We start from the raw sequence: 16,487 nt of genomic DNA on the forward strand, positions 1-16,487 counted from the left end.
TAATACAAATTTTTAGCTGGGGTGCCCAAACTTTCAATCCCCACTGTATATATATATATATATATATATATATATATATATATGTATGATTTTGCAGTTCCAGGTATCAGGCACACACTCGCTGTTACGCCACCATTCACAGCCTCGGCTGTCAATCATAGGGTCCCAATACAGATCTCTCCCCTGTTAGCTCTTGCACACTGCTTTGTATGGCTCTGCATAGCAGAGCCATACAAAGCAGTGTGCTTATAGTGAAACACACACATAGTCTGCATAGTAAAAACACAGACAGCACACAGTTAACCCTTTGATCACCCCAGATAGTAACCCCTTCCTGCCCTGTGTGTACAGTGTCAGTGCTTTTTTATTAGCACTGATCACTGTATTGGTGTCACTGGGGATGTCAGTGACACCAAGTCAGTTCCCCACCAGTGTCAGAATGCCAGCCACAGTCCCGCTATAAGTCACTGGTCATGGCCATTACCAGTAAGAAAAAAAATTCTAGTATATATACCGCCATTTGTAAATGTTATAACTTTCACGTAAACCAATTAATTTACCCAGATTGGGATTTTTTTAGCAAAGACATGGAGCAGAATACATTTTTGCCTAAATTTACAAAATTTGATGTTTTAAAATTTTTTTACTGTATATGTTTCATAGCAAGAAATATTGTTTTTTTTTTTCAAAATTGTCGGTCTTTTTGTTGATTATTGCACAAAAAAATAAAAATGCACAGGGGATCAAATACCACCAAAAGAATTCTCTATTTGTGGGGAAAAAAAGGATGCAAATTTCAATTAGGTGCAGCGTTGCATGACCGTGCAATTATCAGTTAAAGTAACGCAGCGCCGTATTGCAAAAAATGGCCTGGTCAGGAAGGGGGGCAAATTCTTTGGAGGGCAAGTGGTTAAATTAATCCTGTCAAATAATAACACCTAATGCAATTTAAAGGATAAAGGATAGGCAGCACTGACTGGCACTGTTAGGTGGCACTTATAGGCGGCACTGATGTGCACTGATAGGTGGCACTGATTGGCAGCACTGATATGTGGCACTGTCTTTCGCTGATGTGTGCTAATGAAGCTGCAGTGATGGCCACTGATAGGCTGCACTGATTAGCACTGTTAGGTGGCACTGTCTGGCACTGTTAGGTGGCACTGATAGGCAACACTGAGTGGCACTGATAGGCGGCACTGATTGGCAGCACTGATAGGTGGCACTGTTAGGTGGCACTGTCTTTCACTGATGTGTGCTAATGAAGCTGCACTGATGGGCACTGATAGGCTGCACTGATGGGCACTGATGAGGAGGCACTGGTAGGTGCCACTGATGGGCATTGACAGGAGTCACTGATGGGCACCGAAACGCAGCACTGATAGGTGGCACTGACTGGCACTGATAGGCAGCACTGACTGGCACTGTTATGTGGCACTGACTGGCACTGATGGTTGCACTGACTGGAACTGATAGGTGGCACTGATGTGCACTGATAGGCGACACTGATGTGCACTGATAGGCAACAATGACTGGCACTGATTGGTGGCACTAATATATGGCACTGACTGGCACTAATAGGAGGCACTGACTGGCACTAATAGGTGGCACTGAAAGGCAGCTTAAATGGGCACTGATACGTGGCATTGATGTGCACTGATGGGCACTGACAGGTGGCATTGATGGACAGTGACAGGTGGCACTGATGGGGCTACACTGATCATCAGGACACACTGATCATCAGTGCCCTGATGATCAGTGTAGATGTCCCCTCCAAAGAATGCCGATTACTGGCTCTCCACTCCTCATGAGCTGTCCGCGTGACAGCTAGTGAGGAGAGGAATGCCGATAACTGGCATATCCTTATTTACATGCGATCAGCTGTGATTGGACACAGCTGATCACATGACAGAGCCGATGTCATCAGCTCTTTCCATTGATCAGTGATCCGCTGTGTCCCAGGGATACAGCGCACCACCGATTGGCACGCATGTGCGGTTAGAGTGGGAGGACGTCATATGATGTCCTCCCAGAATGAGAGAACCACCTTGCACCCATCATTACCTTATATGGCAGGCAGGAGGCGGTTAATGATCAAATCCTGGCCTTCCCTGACAAGACGCCCCTTCAACAGACTTCAACTCATCAGTGCATCAAAATGATTGTGTTTACTGTTCCCACAGAAAGATTTGTTTCTTGTGCAATTTCATGACAGGTTATGTATCGATGATCCAGGATCAGGCGTTCCACACGCTGAATGTTCTCAGGAATGACCGCTGTGGGCTGAGAACCACCATGTCTGGGATCCTCGCTGATGGACATACGGCCATCTTTGAAATGTTTACACCATTCAAATGTCTTATGCAGCTGAGTGTCTCATCACCGTACTGTGCTTGAAGTCTTCTGTAGATATCTGCTGGTTTTATGGCTTTCGTTCACAAGACACTTCATCACCACACGCTGTTCCATGCACGCACTAACACTTGTCTGTCATCTTGATTAATGGTCTCCGGACTGGCCTGAGACATGGTATCAGTAATAGGACATACTTGACGCTCACTACTGCGTGTAGAACCACCACACTAGCATCCTTTGTTATACCTGTAAAATTAAAAGTCCCTCTTTGACTTGAACATAGCACCACGTACTGACACAAGTTAGCCTGCAGTTTCCTGTTTGTGTATTCTCACCTCCTTGCTGCAGTGCTGTTCCTGATCCCTTTCACATGTGTGGTTTGTCTGTGCTCACCTATGGGCTTCGTCTGCTGTTCTCTGGGTTTTATTTCCTTCCCTTCCATAACTTCCTGGCCCACCTCCTTGTTTGTTTGTCTATACAAGACATGCTCAGTCTAGGCCACTTTGCCTGAGCAACTTCCTAGTTTTCTGAGCTCCTGTGTGTTGCTATCTCCTGTATCCTGCATTGACTACTCGTGTACCGACCCCGACTTCGTTCTCTTGACTGTGCTAGTTTTCTGCCCTTCCGGAACTCGGCTAGTCTATTGGATTTCCGTTTGTCTCTCCCCATTATACTCTGCTCCTGCGAGCGGTCTTCTCATCCTCAGCTGGGCATACCTGGGGGCTGCAACCTGGTTCCAGCTTGCTGCAAGTCCATCCATACCATTGGGGGCTTTGATGAAGAAGCAGGCTGGGGCTTAGACTCCACGACCTGGGGAACCCCAAGTTGACTATCTACAAGGGCTCACTACCACAGGTGCTGACACATACCATCATGTTCTATGTAAATTTATATATACTATATATATATATATTTTTTTTTTTTTTTTTTTTGCTTTCTTTTAATTTCTTTCACTGGTTATCTGTAAACTCCAATAAGGTTGCATTTGTTTGTTTTGCCAAACTGCATTAAAAAAATTGTTCCAGAGACAAATATGATTATAGAAAGGTACAAATCACAGAATAAAATGTCACTTTGGATGAGATATTTCATAATCCCAAGTATAGATTTTGGCATCTTCATCTTGGCTACAGCAGGACCTTGTTCCAGGACTGAGTGATGCCATCTTTAGATTTAATCATGGGTGAGACCAGGAATGCGGTGAATGTGTGTAGTAATAAAAGTATTTCCACCCAATGTACCAACACCAACCTGCCAATTATTTTTGGCCTGAGCAAGGACAGTCATGGATGCGTGATATAAAAGAGCTGATGTGACTGCTGCTTATTGGAAACTATTAATATTATGTAATAGCAAATGCACTACTCCCTTTAGAAGAATATTGCAGAGTATTGAGAAACAAAACCGGTTCTCATTCCTGTCCTACCACTTTCTTCCCTTCAGAGTTTCTGATATAAATTCAAGTGATGGATCTACAACACAGATATTCACTCTGGTTAGCAGCCATGAGACCATCCACAGTTGGACTCCTCTCCGTCTTCCTGGGGATCATCCTGGTGCAGGTAGCATTGGCAAGTAAGTAGTTCAGTGATGGAGAGGAGATTGGTACATTTTCTTTAGAAATGTGCTCCCCAGCCTTGGCCAACCTCTGAGCTTTATTTGTTGAGTTCTAGGTATGTGTGTAGGGGGCAGTTAGTACAAACTTTCATCTGTTTTGAAATTTATTTTAATTTATATTTGTTAGGAACACCAGATACAGTCAAAGCATTTCAGGGGCAAAGGGCTCCCCCTCCTTCAGGTCTTGAACAAAGATATATATATATTATCGGGATGAAATGAATTGAGTGTGGATTTTGGCTAGCGCGTCCTTTCGGTAATGTGACCATCCAATTGGATCAAGCTCGAAACACTTTGGGAATGTGCACGTTCCTAACAAATAAACAAATAAAAGTGGTTCATATAGTGAACTCGGTGTAGAGCAATTGACCTGAGGTCATCAGAGGACAAGGGGGCACACTTTATGTCTGGAGGAAAAGAAATTTAATCTCCAAACACGGAAAGGTTTCTTCACAGTGAGAGCTGTGAAAATGTGGAATAGACTCCTTCAAGAGTTGGTTCTAGCCAGCTCAGTGGATTGCTTTAAAAAAGTTCTGGATTCTTTCTTAGATACACAGAATATAACTGGATATAACATTTATAGGTAAAGTTGATCCAGGGAATATCCGATTGCTTCTCAGGGGATCAGGAAGGAATATTTTTCCCTGCAGGAGCAAATTGGATCGTGCTTTGCTGGGGGTTTTTTGCCTTCCTCTGGATCAACTGTGGGTATAGGATTATATATATATTTTTTTTTAATGGTTGAACTGAATTGATTTTTGTCTTTTTTTATCCAGACTATGCAAGAGCCTGCCCACTATTTGGAGAAGCCACTGCAAGAAATAAACAATTTAAATGAAAAGTTTGTACTAGGTGCTCCTAACCACATACCAAGAAGTTGCCCCACTGTTGAGCAATTTGACTATTGTGACTAGGGATGAGCTCAAGGTTCGGTCTGAACACAAGAGTCTGGTATGGACTTCCTGGGGGACCTCACAGTGGTCATGTGATTGACTGCTGTTTGTAAAGACCCTGTTAAAGGGAAGCTAGGGTTGGCCATGAAAGGGTTAAATGGAGAAGAAAGTGATTTGGGAAATATAAGTTTGTTTGTACTTCCCACTGTTCCTGGATCATTTTGTCCTGCATTTAATTAAACAAACACAGGAGACTCCTGTGATTCAGGGCTTAGAGTCTGTGCTTTAATCTGTGAAGGTTTTTAAGAAGTACAAGCTTTACCGTACAAGCAGCTACAGAGGTCAGTCATGGCCTGTTTTAAATTTCTTTTACTGATTGTTAAAAATATGCAAATATTTTAAATGCATGTCCTTGGATGGGGGGGTGATATCTTGGTCATAGTGATGACTGAGATATCATTGTTTCAAAGACTTTGAAACCTATTAAAAAAGCAGGAAAAAAAAATACCATGAGGTCCCTAAATTGAATACTAGGCCCTTCAGGTCTGGTATAAATTTTAAGTGGAATCCCATAAAAAAATGGTGTGGGGTCCCTCCAAATTTCATAACGAACCCTTAAGTCTGATAGGGATCTTAAGTGGAACCCTAAAAAATGACTCTTCAGGTCTGATATGGATTTTAAGGGGCATCCCATGAAAACATTTTAAAAATGGCGTGGGGTACCCCCAAAATTCAATCCCTTACCCCTCCTGTCTGGTATGGATTTTAGGGAGGAACCCCATATAAAACCCAGAAAAAAAGCATGGGGTCCAACCAAAATCCATACCAGACCATTATCATGAAGCCTGGCAGGCCAGGAAAGGAACAAGTGTGCCCACAAGGGATTGATACTACCATTTTTAACAAAATTACAATCACAAAATTACAATTAAATTTTTCTTGTTTTTAATAGAATTATTAATAACTTGTGTTGAAGATGTTTGTATTGATGGATCAAACTTAAGGGTGGTAGGGTGGTTGGTTTTAGATAACCTCTTCTGATCATATGTTTGATTGCCAGCCAATCAAAAATGGTGGAAAAGCTTACTGAAAGTTGCCACATGTATGGCCAGCTTAAGGTAGACTCTGCAGACTGCTTAATTTGATTTGTTCAACCGTTTCCTACAACCTCTTCCTGTTTTCGGATGGTATATAGACTTCCACATAAAAACTTAAAGGATCGGTGTGTATGAGCAGCGGAACCTCTTTCCACAATTGCAGATGTCCTATTTGTGTCCTCATACAATCCCTACTGCATTCAGATAGTAACATGTTCAGCCAGAGAATGTCACTGACTGCCCATTTCTGTCTTCTTTACAGCAAAAAGTGGAAGCTGCCCAAAGGGAAAAAAAGGATGTGCATCTAATACCAATCCATGTAAACGTGATGAGGATTGTGTTCAGGATCAGAAATGCTGCAAAATATGTGGAAACAGTTGCCAAAAGCCCCTGCCAGGTACCAACAAATTCAAATATATTATTACTATTATTATTATAATTATTATTCAGGATTTATATAGAGCCAATAGTGTGTGCAGCCCTTTACAATATAAAGGGTGACAGAGCAGTTACAATACAATGGGAGATGAGGGAGTTAGAGAACAGGAGGTCTTGGGAGGAGCAGAGAGGATGGTTTAGGTGATATTTTGAGAGGACAGGGGAGAGTCATGAATGGCTTTGAATGTGCTTGTTATTTTTTTATTTCATTTGTTGGGCAACCGAAAACCAGTGGAGGTAGGAAGGGGTGAAGGACAATGAGTGAAGGTCGGTGGAGGGCATTGGACAGAGGTTGGAGGTCCGTATTTTAAGAGCAATCCCATCAAAAAATGTTGTGACTCCTCAAATTTCATACCTGCCCCTTAGGTCTGATACGGATCTTATGTGGAGCCCTTTAAAAATATTAAAAAAGGTGTTGGGTACCCCCCAAATTTCACACCAGATCCTTACTGTTTGTTATGGATTTTAGGGATAACCTCACATAAAAACAATAAAACAAATGGAGTCCCACCAAAATTTTTATCAGACCCTTATCATGCAGCCTGGCAGGCCAGGAAGGAGAAAAGCATACCCTCAAGGGATTGATACTACCATGATTAAATCTTCAGTAGAATCCAATCCCTTTTTTAAAAAAATCCAACCATTTTTTCCTATTTCAATGTATCTGTAGGTAATGTAGCTCCAGGCAGAACAATGAAAGAGAAAGGACAGACACTGCATCAACCTCCCCAGTAAGGATAGTGGTGCTAGCCTCAGCCGCTGCTCCAGCTACGTGGAAGGAAAGGCAGAGAGGGATGGAGGACACTGGGTGGAAGCCAGTGAAGGGATTGGCAGAGAGAGATGAAAGACAATCAGCAGAAACCAGTGGAGGTGGAAGGATTGGTAGAGAGGGATGGAGAACACTGAACAGAAGCCAGCAAAAGTATCGGTAGAGAGGGATGGAGAACACTGAACAGAAGCCAGCAAAAGTATCGGTAGAGAGGGGTGGAGGACACTAAACAGAAGTTAGTGGATGAATTGGTAGAGATGCATGGAGGACATTGAGTGGAGGCCAGTAGATGGATTGGTAGAGATAGGTGGAGGACACTTGGTGGGTGCAGCATGGTTCGGCAGCAATAATCCGTAATGAGTACGTTGTAAATAAGGTGGAATGCGTCCTGGTGATTTCATGCCCAATTGGGGAGGATTTTTGAGAGGATACTGTGTCCTTGTCCTATCCCTACTCACCTGGAACCCTTACCTACCATTACTCACTTACCCCGACAGACAGGTGACTGTTAAATATCAAATTATCTCGATATTCTGAAAACATATATTGGTGAGAAGTGCAAAATAGAAAGTCCTTCCAGCTTTTATGTAAAAACTCAGAATGGATTTAATAATATAATTGCAGAAAATTACAAGTAAAATATTATAATACAGAAAGTAATATAATGTAAAAAAATGCAGTTATATTCTTGAGATAAAACTTGTGAGTATATTCATGTGTGTAGCTGTGGACATGTCTGCCCCACTCGTAGTCTCACATAAGCCTGCCTAAAAGTTCTTTGTTCTGCTGATTCAAGCAGCTTCAAGACTCTCCATGCCCCCTTCCCTCACAGAGATGGGTATAGTAGTTCTCTGCACATATGAAAATCAAGTCATTCAAAACCCTCTTGGAGAAGAGGCCCCTAGTCAGAACTAAGCTGACATTCCTTTCCTAAAAGTTGATATGTCAATTAATTAATGTAAAGTTATCTCTTATATAAATATCCTAATTAAGAAATATTACAGTATACTTAACTTATATGAAATAGATTCTTACACACATCACAGTGAAACTTTATCCTTGTCACAAACAGAGATGGGGGAGGAAAGCTAGTCAATTCATGTCTAATTACTACCACAGGTTGCTAGACTGTACAGAAAACAATATATATATACAGTATATAGTCACATAGACTAGAAAAGTCTGTTTTTCCCAATTTAGAACAAGTAGAAATATAACAACTCAATGATTCTATTACAATCCAACACATTCATATATATGTTAGTAATGTTAGATTAACCACTTCCGCGCCGCCATATAGCAGAAATACTGCTACAGGGCGGCACGGGTGTGCAAAATCACATATATATATACTGTATATCTACACATACATGATTTTGCCATTTGCGGCTTCGGCTGTCAATCACCAGGTCCCGGTCTGATTCCCCACCTCCACCCAGTGATCTCCGAGGATTTCTGACAGGAGGGAGACCTGTATGTAAACAATACAGATCTCTCCCATGTCAGCTCCTGCATACTGCTTTGTATGGCTCACACTGCCCACACAGTAAAACACACACACAGTACACAGTTAACCCTTTGATCACCCCACATGTTAACCCCTTCCTGCCCAGTGTCATTAGTACAGTGTCAGTGCTTTTTATTAGCACTGATCACTGTATTGGTGTCACTGGGGATGTCAGTGACACCAAGTCAGTTCCCCCCAAGTGTCAGAATGCCAACCGCAGTCCCGCTATATGTCGCTGATCGTTGCCATTACTAGTAAAAAAAAAAAATAATTCCAGTATATATGTAAACACTATAACTTTCACATAAACCAATTAATTTACACGTATTGGGATTTTTTCTGCAAAGACATGGAGCAGAATACATTTTGGCCGACATTTTGACAAAATTTTATTTAAAAAATATTTTTAGTGGATATGTTTTAGAGCAAAAAGTGAAAAATATATTTTTTTTTCATAATTGTCGGTCTTTTTTTGCTTATAGCGCAAAAAATAAAAGCAGCAGAGGTGATCAAATACCACCAAAAAAAAGCTCTATTCGTGGGAAAAAAAGGACATAAATTTAATTTGGGTACAGCATTGCATGACCGCGCAATTGTCAGTTAAAGTAACACAGTGCCGTACGGCCTGGTCAGGAAGGGGGGTAAATCCTCTGGAGGGCAAGTGGTTAAGCAAGGCTCATAATAGTAACCTGTCCCTACACTGACCACTCACAAAATGCTCTCCAGGGTTACTAAACCCAGGACCCTGCATTCACTATATCTGGTCTCCCAGGACCCTGCATTCACTATATCCGGTCTCCCCGGACCCTGCATTCACTATATCTGGTCTCCCCGGACCCTGCATTCACTATATCCACTCTCCCCGGACCCTGCATTCACTATATCCGGTCTCCCCGGACCCCGCATTCACTATATCTGGTCTCCCCGGACCCTGCATTTACTATATCCGGTCTCTTCGGACCCTGCATTCACTATATCTGGTCTCCCCGGACCCTGCATTTACTGTATCCATTCTCGCCGGACCCTGCATTCACTATATCTGGTCTCCCTGGACCCAGCATTCACTATATCCGGTCTCCCTGGACCAAGCATTCACTATATCCGGTCTCCCCGGACCAAGCATTCACTATATCCGGTCTCCCCGGACCCTGCATTCACTATATCTGGTCTCCCACAGTACACAGAACATGGAAATGCAATGTTAGTAAATAGAAACTGCTAAATAGCTTTTCTCATCAGCAGTATAGAGCAGTCTTGTGGATTCTATCAGTGTCCAGCAAAGCACTAGCTAAAGCTTGTAGGAGGAGTTTTCTTTCTGCTCTAGGAGGATGCAAAACCCCTGACCTCTGTTTGGACAGCACTGATTGGCCTTGTGCTTATCACATGCACTCTCCCAAGGAAAAAAAAAAAACCTCTCTAGCAATACACACCAAACTGAGCATGTGCATGCCTATGGTTCAGTTTGGAGATAAGTGCAGGTCGCTTGAAAAAGGGGAGGAACAGAGAAGTCAGGATCAAACGGCCTTTTTACACAATGCAGAGGATTAACACCTTAGGTTCCACAGTGAGTATAACAAGCAGAGGCGGACTGACCATTTGGATACTTGGGCACTGCCCGAGAACCCGGAGTCAGTAGGGGGCCCCATGAGATTCCCCTGGTACCTTTTTCATAGGCTTTTTTGAGTTTGGGCAAGGACATAGGGGCCCCATGATCCCTTATTGCCTGGGGGCCCTATGAGTTGTCAGTCCACCCCTGATAACAAGCATGCTTTACTGCATATACAGACTGATTTTATTGCTGTGGGTTCAGTATCACTTTAAATAGACTCAAGATGGTCTTCAGAGTCACATGAGACAGCAACATCCAACCAGATCTCTTCCCAGTGACCCAAGAAACCATAGAAGAGTAAATTCCTCCTGACTTCCTCTCCCTCTGCAAATGCTGCTGTGGTTTGAGCGCCACCTGCAGGAGGATAAAGAGACTGCACATGCCTACACACTGGATGGAAGCCAGTGGAGGGATTGGTAGAGAGGGGTGGAGTACACTGAGCAGTTGGTAAGGTGGATGAGTCTGGTAGCAGCATTCATCATAGACTGAAGGGGGGATAGTCTGTGTAGAAGTAGGCCAATGAGGAGGGAGTCTTAATATTTAGGATGAGTGATAACCAGAATATAGGTGTGATGGTCAGGTATCTTCAAGCTTTGGGCCGTATAGTTTATGATGAGTTGCAGGAGGTTTTACATGCAGTGAAGTTAATAGCACATCATGTTCAGGTGATTATTTGGTTCCATCTAAAGGGAATAAATAAAAGGGAAATCATCTACACAAGTGCTCAAATCTCAAACGACTTGACTGTTATATACAATGTACCCATATATCACTGATGGAGGAAAGCGATGAACATCAAAACCTTTCCTTTGTGTACAGATAAAGAAGGAAAATGTAAATTTTATGAAACCTTCGCACCGTGCTTCTCAGTAACAGAAGAGTGCCAAGGGGACGCCTACTGTCCAGACAAGAAGAAGTGCTGCAATGTTCATTGTACGATGAAATGTGATGACCCCGAAGGTAAGTGGACCCAGAGATTTCCATCATTTATAAACCTCTTTAGTAATAAACAGAAATGTCCAAAGCTGGCAGTTCCCGAATGTGACATTTCAGCAAAAACTGGGACTTTTAATTGAAGTTTCGCCATAATGTAGAATATAATTTTAAGTAATTTGGGGAGGTAAAAGAAGGAGGGGGAGAAGAGTAGTTTTTAAGGGTCTAATGGGCTTTAACCACTTGCCGCCCAGCCACCGCATATAAACGGTGGCAGGGCGGCGCTCGTAGGCAAAAGCACGTTTTAAAACGTCTGCCTTCAAAACAGGTAGGGGGCGCGCGCGAGGCGAGCGCCCGCCCTACCTGTCCCGCGGGTGTCAGCAGCGGGTCTCCTCCGTCAGGTCACGGCCGATTTTTACCGGCCGTTTTCCCGCGATGAGCGGTGATCACTAACACAGAGCAGGGCTGCATTGTTTACACACAGCCTGCTCTGTGACAGTTCGCCGATCAGCTCCCCCCTCCCCCCGTCCAGTATACACCCCCGCCCCCTAGTAAAACACTCCCCTTACACAGCAAATTCTAAAAATGTTAACCCCTTCCTCCCCAGTGACATTAGTACAGTTTCAGTGGGTTTTTTTCACTGATCACTGTATTGGTGTCACTGGGGATGTCAGTGACCCCAAGTCAGTTCCCCCCCCAGTGTCAAAATGTCCGCCGCAGTCCCGCCATAAGTCGCTGGTCGCCATCATATGTCGCTGATTGCCACCATAAGTCGCTGATCGGCGCCATTATTAGTATAAATAAAAATTTAAAATCCCAGTATATTTCCCGCCATTTTTAAACGCTATAACTTTCACGTAAACCAATTAATTTACACGTATTGGGTTTTTTTAGCAAAGACATGTCGCAGAATGCATTTTGGCAGAAATTTATGACTAAATTTGATTTTTGCATTTTTTTTTTACTGGACATGTTTTATAGCAAAAAGTCCAAAATATTGTTTTTTTTTCCTCAAAATTGTCAGCCTTTTGTTTTATAGCGCAAAAAATAAAAACCGCACAGGCAATCAAACACCACCGAAAGAAAGCTCAATTTGTGGGGAAAAAAATATGTAAATTTTATTTATGTACCGTATTGCATGACCGCGCAATTGTCCGTTAAACAAGCGCAGCGCTGTATAGCAGAAAAATGGCGTAAATTGCAGTAATTATACCATAGTTTGTAGACGCTATAACTTTCACACAAAGCAATCAATATACACTTATTGGGATTTTTTTTACCAAAAACATGGAGCAGAATACATTTTGGCCTAAATTTATAACCAACTTTGAGTTACTATGTATTTTTTTTATAGCTGAAAGTAAAAAATATTGTTTTTCTTCGAAATTTTTGGCCTTTTTTTGTTTATAGCGCAAAAAATAAAAAGCGCGTGGGTGATCAAATTACACCGAAAGTTCTATTTGTGTGAAAAAAAGGACGTAAATTTTGTTTGGGTGCAGCATTGACCGCGCAATTATCAGTTGAATTAGTGCAGCGCCGAGTAGCAAAAAGAGGCCTGGTCATTAAGGGGGTAAATCCTCAGGAGCTCAAGTGGTTAAATAACTCCTGAGGGTTCTGGAGGATCCTTTGTTCTATCCTGGACCTGTTCTTGTACAACAAAATTTGTTTGCTCATAAAAAGGGAACATGATGTTGGACATTGAGGAACACTAATACAACCAAAACACTTTTTTAAAACTAGACCCGCCACTGGAAAATATATACAATTGTACTGATGTCCAATAGACTGAATTCATAGACACATAGCACAGCCCTAACCTTTCATTAAATATCAGTAAAGCGGAGCTCCACCCAAAAGGGGAAGTTCTGCTTTAAAGACTGGTCTCCCTCGCCCCATTAAGGATTGGCACCTTTGGGGAGCAGGTACCCAAAATAGACCCGGCCTCCTGGCAAAATCCAAACCCAGACACATCCATCAGATTTCCAGACAGAGAAGCATGATTGGTCACTCCAGAAAACATGTCTCCACTGCCACTAGAGTCCAGTGACGGCGTGCTTTACACCATGGCATCCGCCGCTTTGCATTGCACTTGGTGATGTAAGGCTTGGATGCAGCTGCTCGGCCATGGAAACCCATTCCATGAAGCTCTCTACGCACTGTTGTTGTGCTAATCTGAAGGCCACACCAAGTTTGGAGGTCTTTAGCTATTGACTCTGCAGACAGTTGGCGACTTCTGCGCACTGTGCACTTCAGCATGCGCTGACCCTGCTCTGTCATGTGACGTGGCCTGAGTTGCTGTTGTTCCCAGTTGCTTCCACTTTGTTATAATCCCACTAACAGTTGAGCGTGGAATATTTAGTAGCCAGGAAATGTCACGGATGGACTTGTTGCACAGGTGACAACCTATCACGGGACCACGCTTGGAGTCACTGAGCTCCTGAGAGCGACCAATTCTTTCACCAATGTTTGTAGAAGCAGTCTGCATGCCTAGGGGCTTGATTTCATACACCTGTGACCGTGGAGGGGATTGGAACACCTGAATCACATGATTTTGAGGATTGGCCCAATACTTTATATAAATAATATTATAATATTATTTATACAATGTTGTATTACATTTTTTTTTTTTATGGAAAAAAAAAATCTTTAATATCAACAAAATATATGAGGTACAAATACACTCATCAGCCACTTTATTTGGTCCACCTTGCTAATACCAGTTTGGTCCCCCTTTTGCCTTCAGAACTGCCTTCATTCTTTGTGGCATAGTTTCAACAAGGTGTCAGAAACATTCCTCAGAGATTTTGGTCCATATTGACATGAGTTACTTTTGCCTTTCTATCATCTCGATCCAGTCTTCCCATTCTCCTCTGACATCAATAAGGCATTTTCATCCACGCAACTGCCACTCACTTGATATTTTCTGTTTTTTTGGCCCATTCTCTGTAAACCCTAGAGATGGTTGTGTGTAAAAATCCCAGTAGATCAGCAGTTTTTGGAATACTCAGACCAGCCCGTCTGGCACCAACCTTGCCACATTCAAAGTCAATTAAATCCCCTTTCTTCCCCATTCTGCTGCCTAATTTGAATTTCAGCAAGTTGTCTTCACCACTTCTAGATTCCCACATGCATTGAATAGCTGCCATTTGCTTGGCTGATTAGCAATTTGTGTTACCAAGCAATTGAACAGGTGTATCTAACAAAGTGGCCGGAGAGTATATCAAGAGATCTTTGCAGAACATGGGAAGGTTTCCTAAATGTATTTTCCCCCCAAATGCTAAATTTTAAGCTAATTTTGACATATTTGGGAAACTGCACGGTAATTTTGCTTTAAAATCTGAGTTTTTAGAAAGATGGTTTGTTATTATGCTCTGAATAGACCAGATTAGCAGGAGATCAGAGAACACACACAGCTGAAGAAAAAATCAACACATTCAAAGCTAGTGCTGGACTTTTACTGGAAAGCCTTGCATGGACTGCAAACACAACACATATGAAAGCACTATGAGCAAAATGTGTATTTGTTACATTTGTCAAAACATTTCAAATACATCATGAAAAAAATGATATAAGGTCAGTTTATAAACTATCAAAATAAATTACTGGTGACAGCTTGTATTATACCTCTAGATTACAGTTGTGGGAGTACTGACAAGGCGGGCAAGGTGCCTCTTACATTCCCTCTGACCTCAGTCCTGGCGTGCCTTGTGTGGCTATGTTCTGATTTTGCCAGTGTGATACCCAAGGCTGTCCAGTCAATTGAGGAAGGAGTGGGTGTAGTACAGGATAGTTGGCCTAGTGGTACAGAAAGTAAATATCTGTCCTTAATAGCCAAAGAATTTGGGCAACATCTTAAAAGTTCTACAGCAGTATCATTAATATTCATAGCTGCATTATTTTGGATTGCATTGGATTGGATAGCAGGCCATGCATCAATCTATAGAGATACCAGGCACACCACAATGCTGCACTGCTTCTCAAGTTGAGAATGGGAAATGCCCAGAGGATGTAATATCACCAGGAGATGGAAGACTCAACCTCAGACAAGTGGTCCTTAATCTCCAAGTCCAACAGCTTCATGAATCAAGGAGAAACTGCACTGCCGAGAGCTTAGCATCAGTAAAAACTGCACCAGGAAAAAAATCAGAAAGCTCAGGGGCAGGGTTCCTTCAGAATAAACCACTACTTGGGGACTTTCCTGCTTTAGGTTGTTACCTAAAATGACCATGTTGCTATAGTAAACCTTTCAGGGAAATGTCTACCTGTTAAACAAGAGTATACATTTTCACCTCTCCTGTCACCCATGCTGCTCAACACCACTCCAATCCTGAGAAATGGTCCCCAGATGTCCTCTGGGAAACCAATACTTCTCAGGAGTGTTGATTTCCTGGGTCCAGTGATGCCTATCTTGCTGGCACTACAAGAGGTAATGGAAAGCTCAAATTCTGAAAGTGAATTATAGCTAACGGGTTGCTAAAGTTGTTGTAAGACAGGAACAAAAATAGGAAGTTCCCACCCTGGAGAAGTAGTTTTTTCTGTACAGTCCCCACCCCTGAGCTTCAAAAATATTTCATTACCCAGTTATTACCAGCACAGGAGAATGAGTACATTAAATACTATATGTATCGTAGCTACTTTAAAGCTGACAGTTTTAGATCTCTGTCAAATTGGAAGATGCACAACTCTTCTAAAATGTTGAGGCTTTATTACATTCACATTTGTTGCTAACACTTCTCTTTTATGTCTTTTGATTATTTCATGTGATTCTGTAGAATCCAAACAATGAGGCTACAGTGGAGAGGGACACATCACAGGACCATCAATGACCAACCAACAGCATCATGCTGAGCCCTTGGTGTCCAGGTGGAATTCACTCTGCAGATGACCACATAAGAATAATAAAGTGTCATCCATTTTATACTATGATTGATTTGTGTTTTATCTTCATTATCATCTCATTGAAAGGGTCAAACTTCTGAACTACTCGATAGTGATAAGCAACTGTGCAGAACTTGGTCAACCTCAACTTTTTAGGGGACTATCAACCCAAATTGGGGAGTCCAGTAGTGAGATCTCCAGGTTTTGACTTTATTTCAACCCCCCTCTTGGGGCAAATCCAGGAATTTAGAACAGGGATGACGGGAACCCCTCAAAATGGACACAACAGATGTACAGACCTGGTAACTCAGTACAGGAATGGTATGAATGCCTCATGATGGGTATAGCAGGTGTATTAACTCAAAACTCTCAATATAAGCAATCAATATACACT

The 16,487-nt window shown here is 42.3% G+C and overlaps 1 protein-coding gene across 1 annotated transcript; it reads left to right on the top strand.

Moving 5' to 3' along the window:
• Nucleotides 1-3,778: 3,778 nt before the first annotated feature.
• LOC149438902 (uncharacterized) lies at nt 3,779-16,141 on the top strand. Its single transcript, XM_089659694.1, has 4 exons — nt 3,779-3,927; nt 6,222-6,356; nt 11,102-11,242; nt 15,988-16,141. Exons 1-4 carry the CDS (start codon nt 3,819-3,821, stop codon nt 15,999-16,001), a joined length of 399 nt encoding a protein of 132 aa, XP_089515820.1. The 5' UTR covers nt 3,779-3,818; the 3' UTR covers nt 16,002-16,141.
• The last annotated feature ends 346 nt before the right edge of the window (nt 16,142-16,487 follow it).

The sequence above is a fragment of the Staurois parvus genome, unplaced genomic scaffold (genome assembly GCF_062004578.1).
Source record: "Staurois parvus isolate SC_StPar_1 unplaced genomic scaffold, SC_StPar_1.0 ptg001181l, whole genome shotgun sequence".
NCBI lineage: Eukaryota > Metazoa > Chordata > Amphibia > Anura > Ranidae > Staurois > Staurois parvus.

Coding starts and splice junctions, on each gene's coding strand:
- LOC149438902 (XM_089659694.1), top strand. CDS start 3,819: ATGGATCTACAACACAGATATTCACTCTGGTTAGCAGCCATGAGACCA. Junction 3,928..6,221: donor GGTGCAGGTAGCATTGGCAA/GTAAGTAGTTCA, acceptor TCTTCTTTACAG/CAAAAAGTGGAAGCTGCCCA. Junction 6,357..11,101: donor TTGCCAAAAGCCCCTGCCAG/GTACCAACAAAT, acceptor CTTTGTGTACAG/ATAAAGAAGGAAAATGTAAA.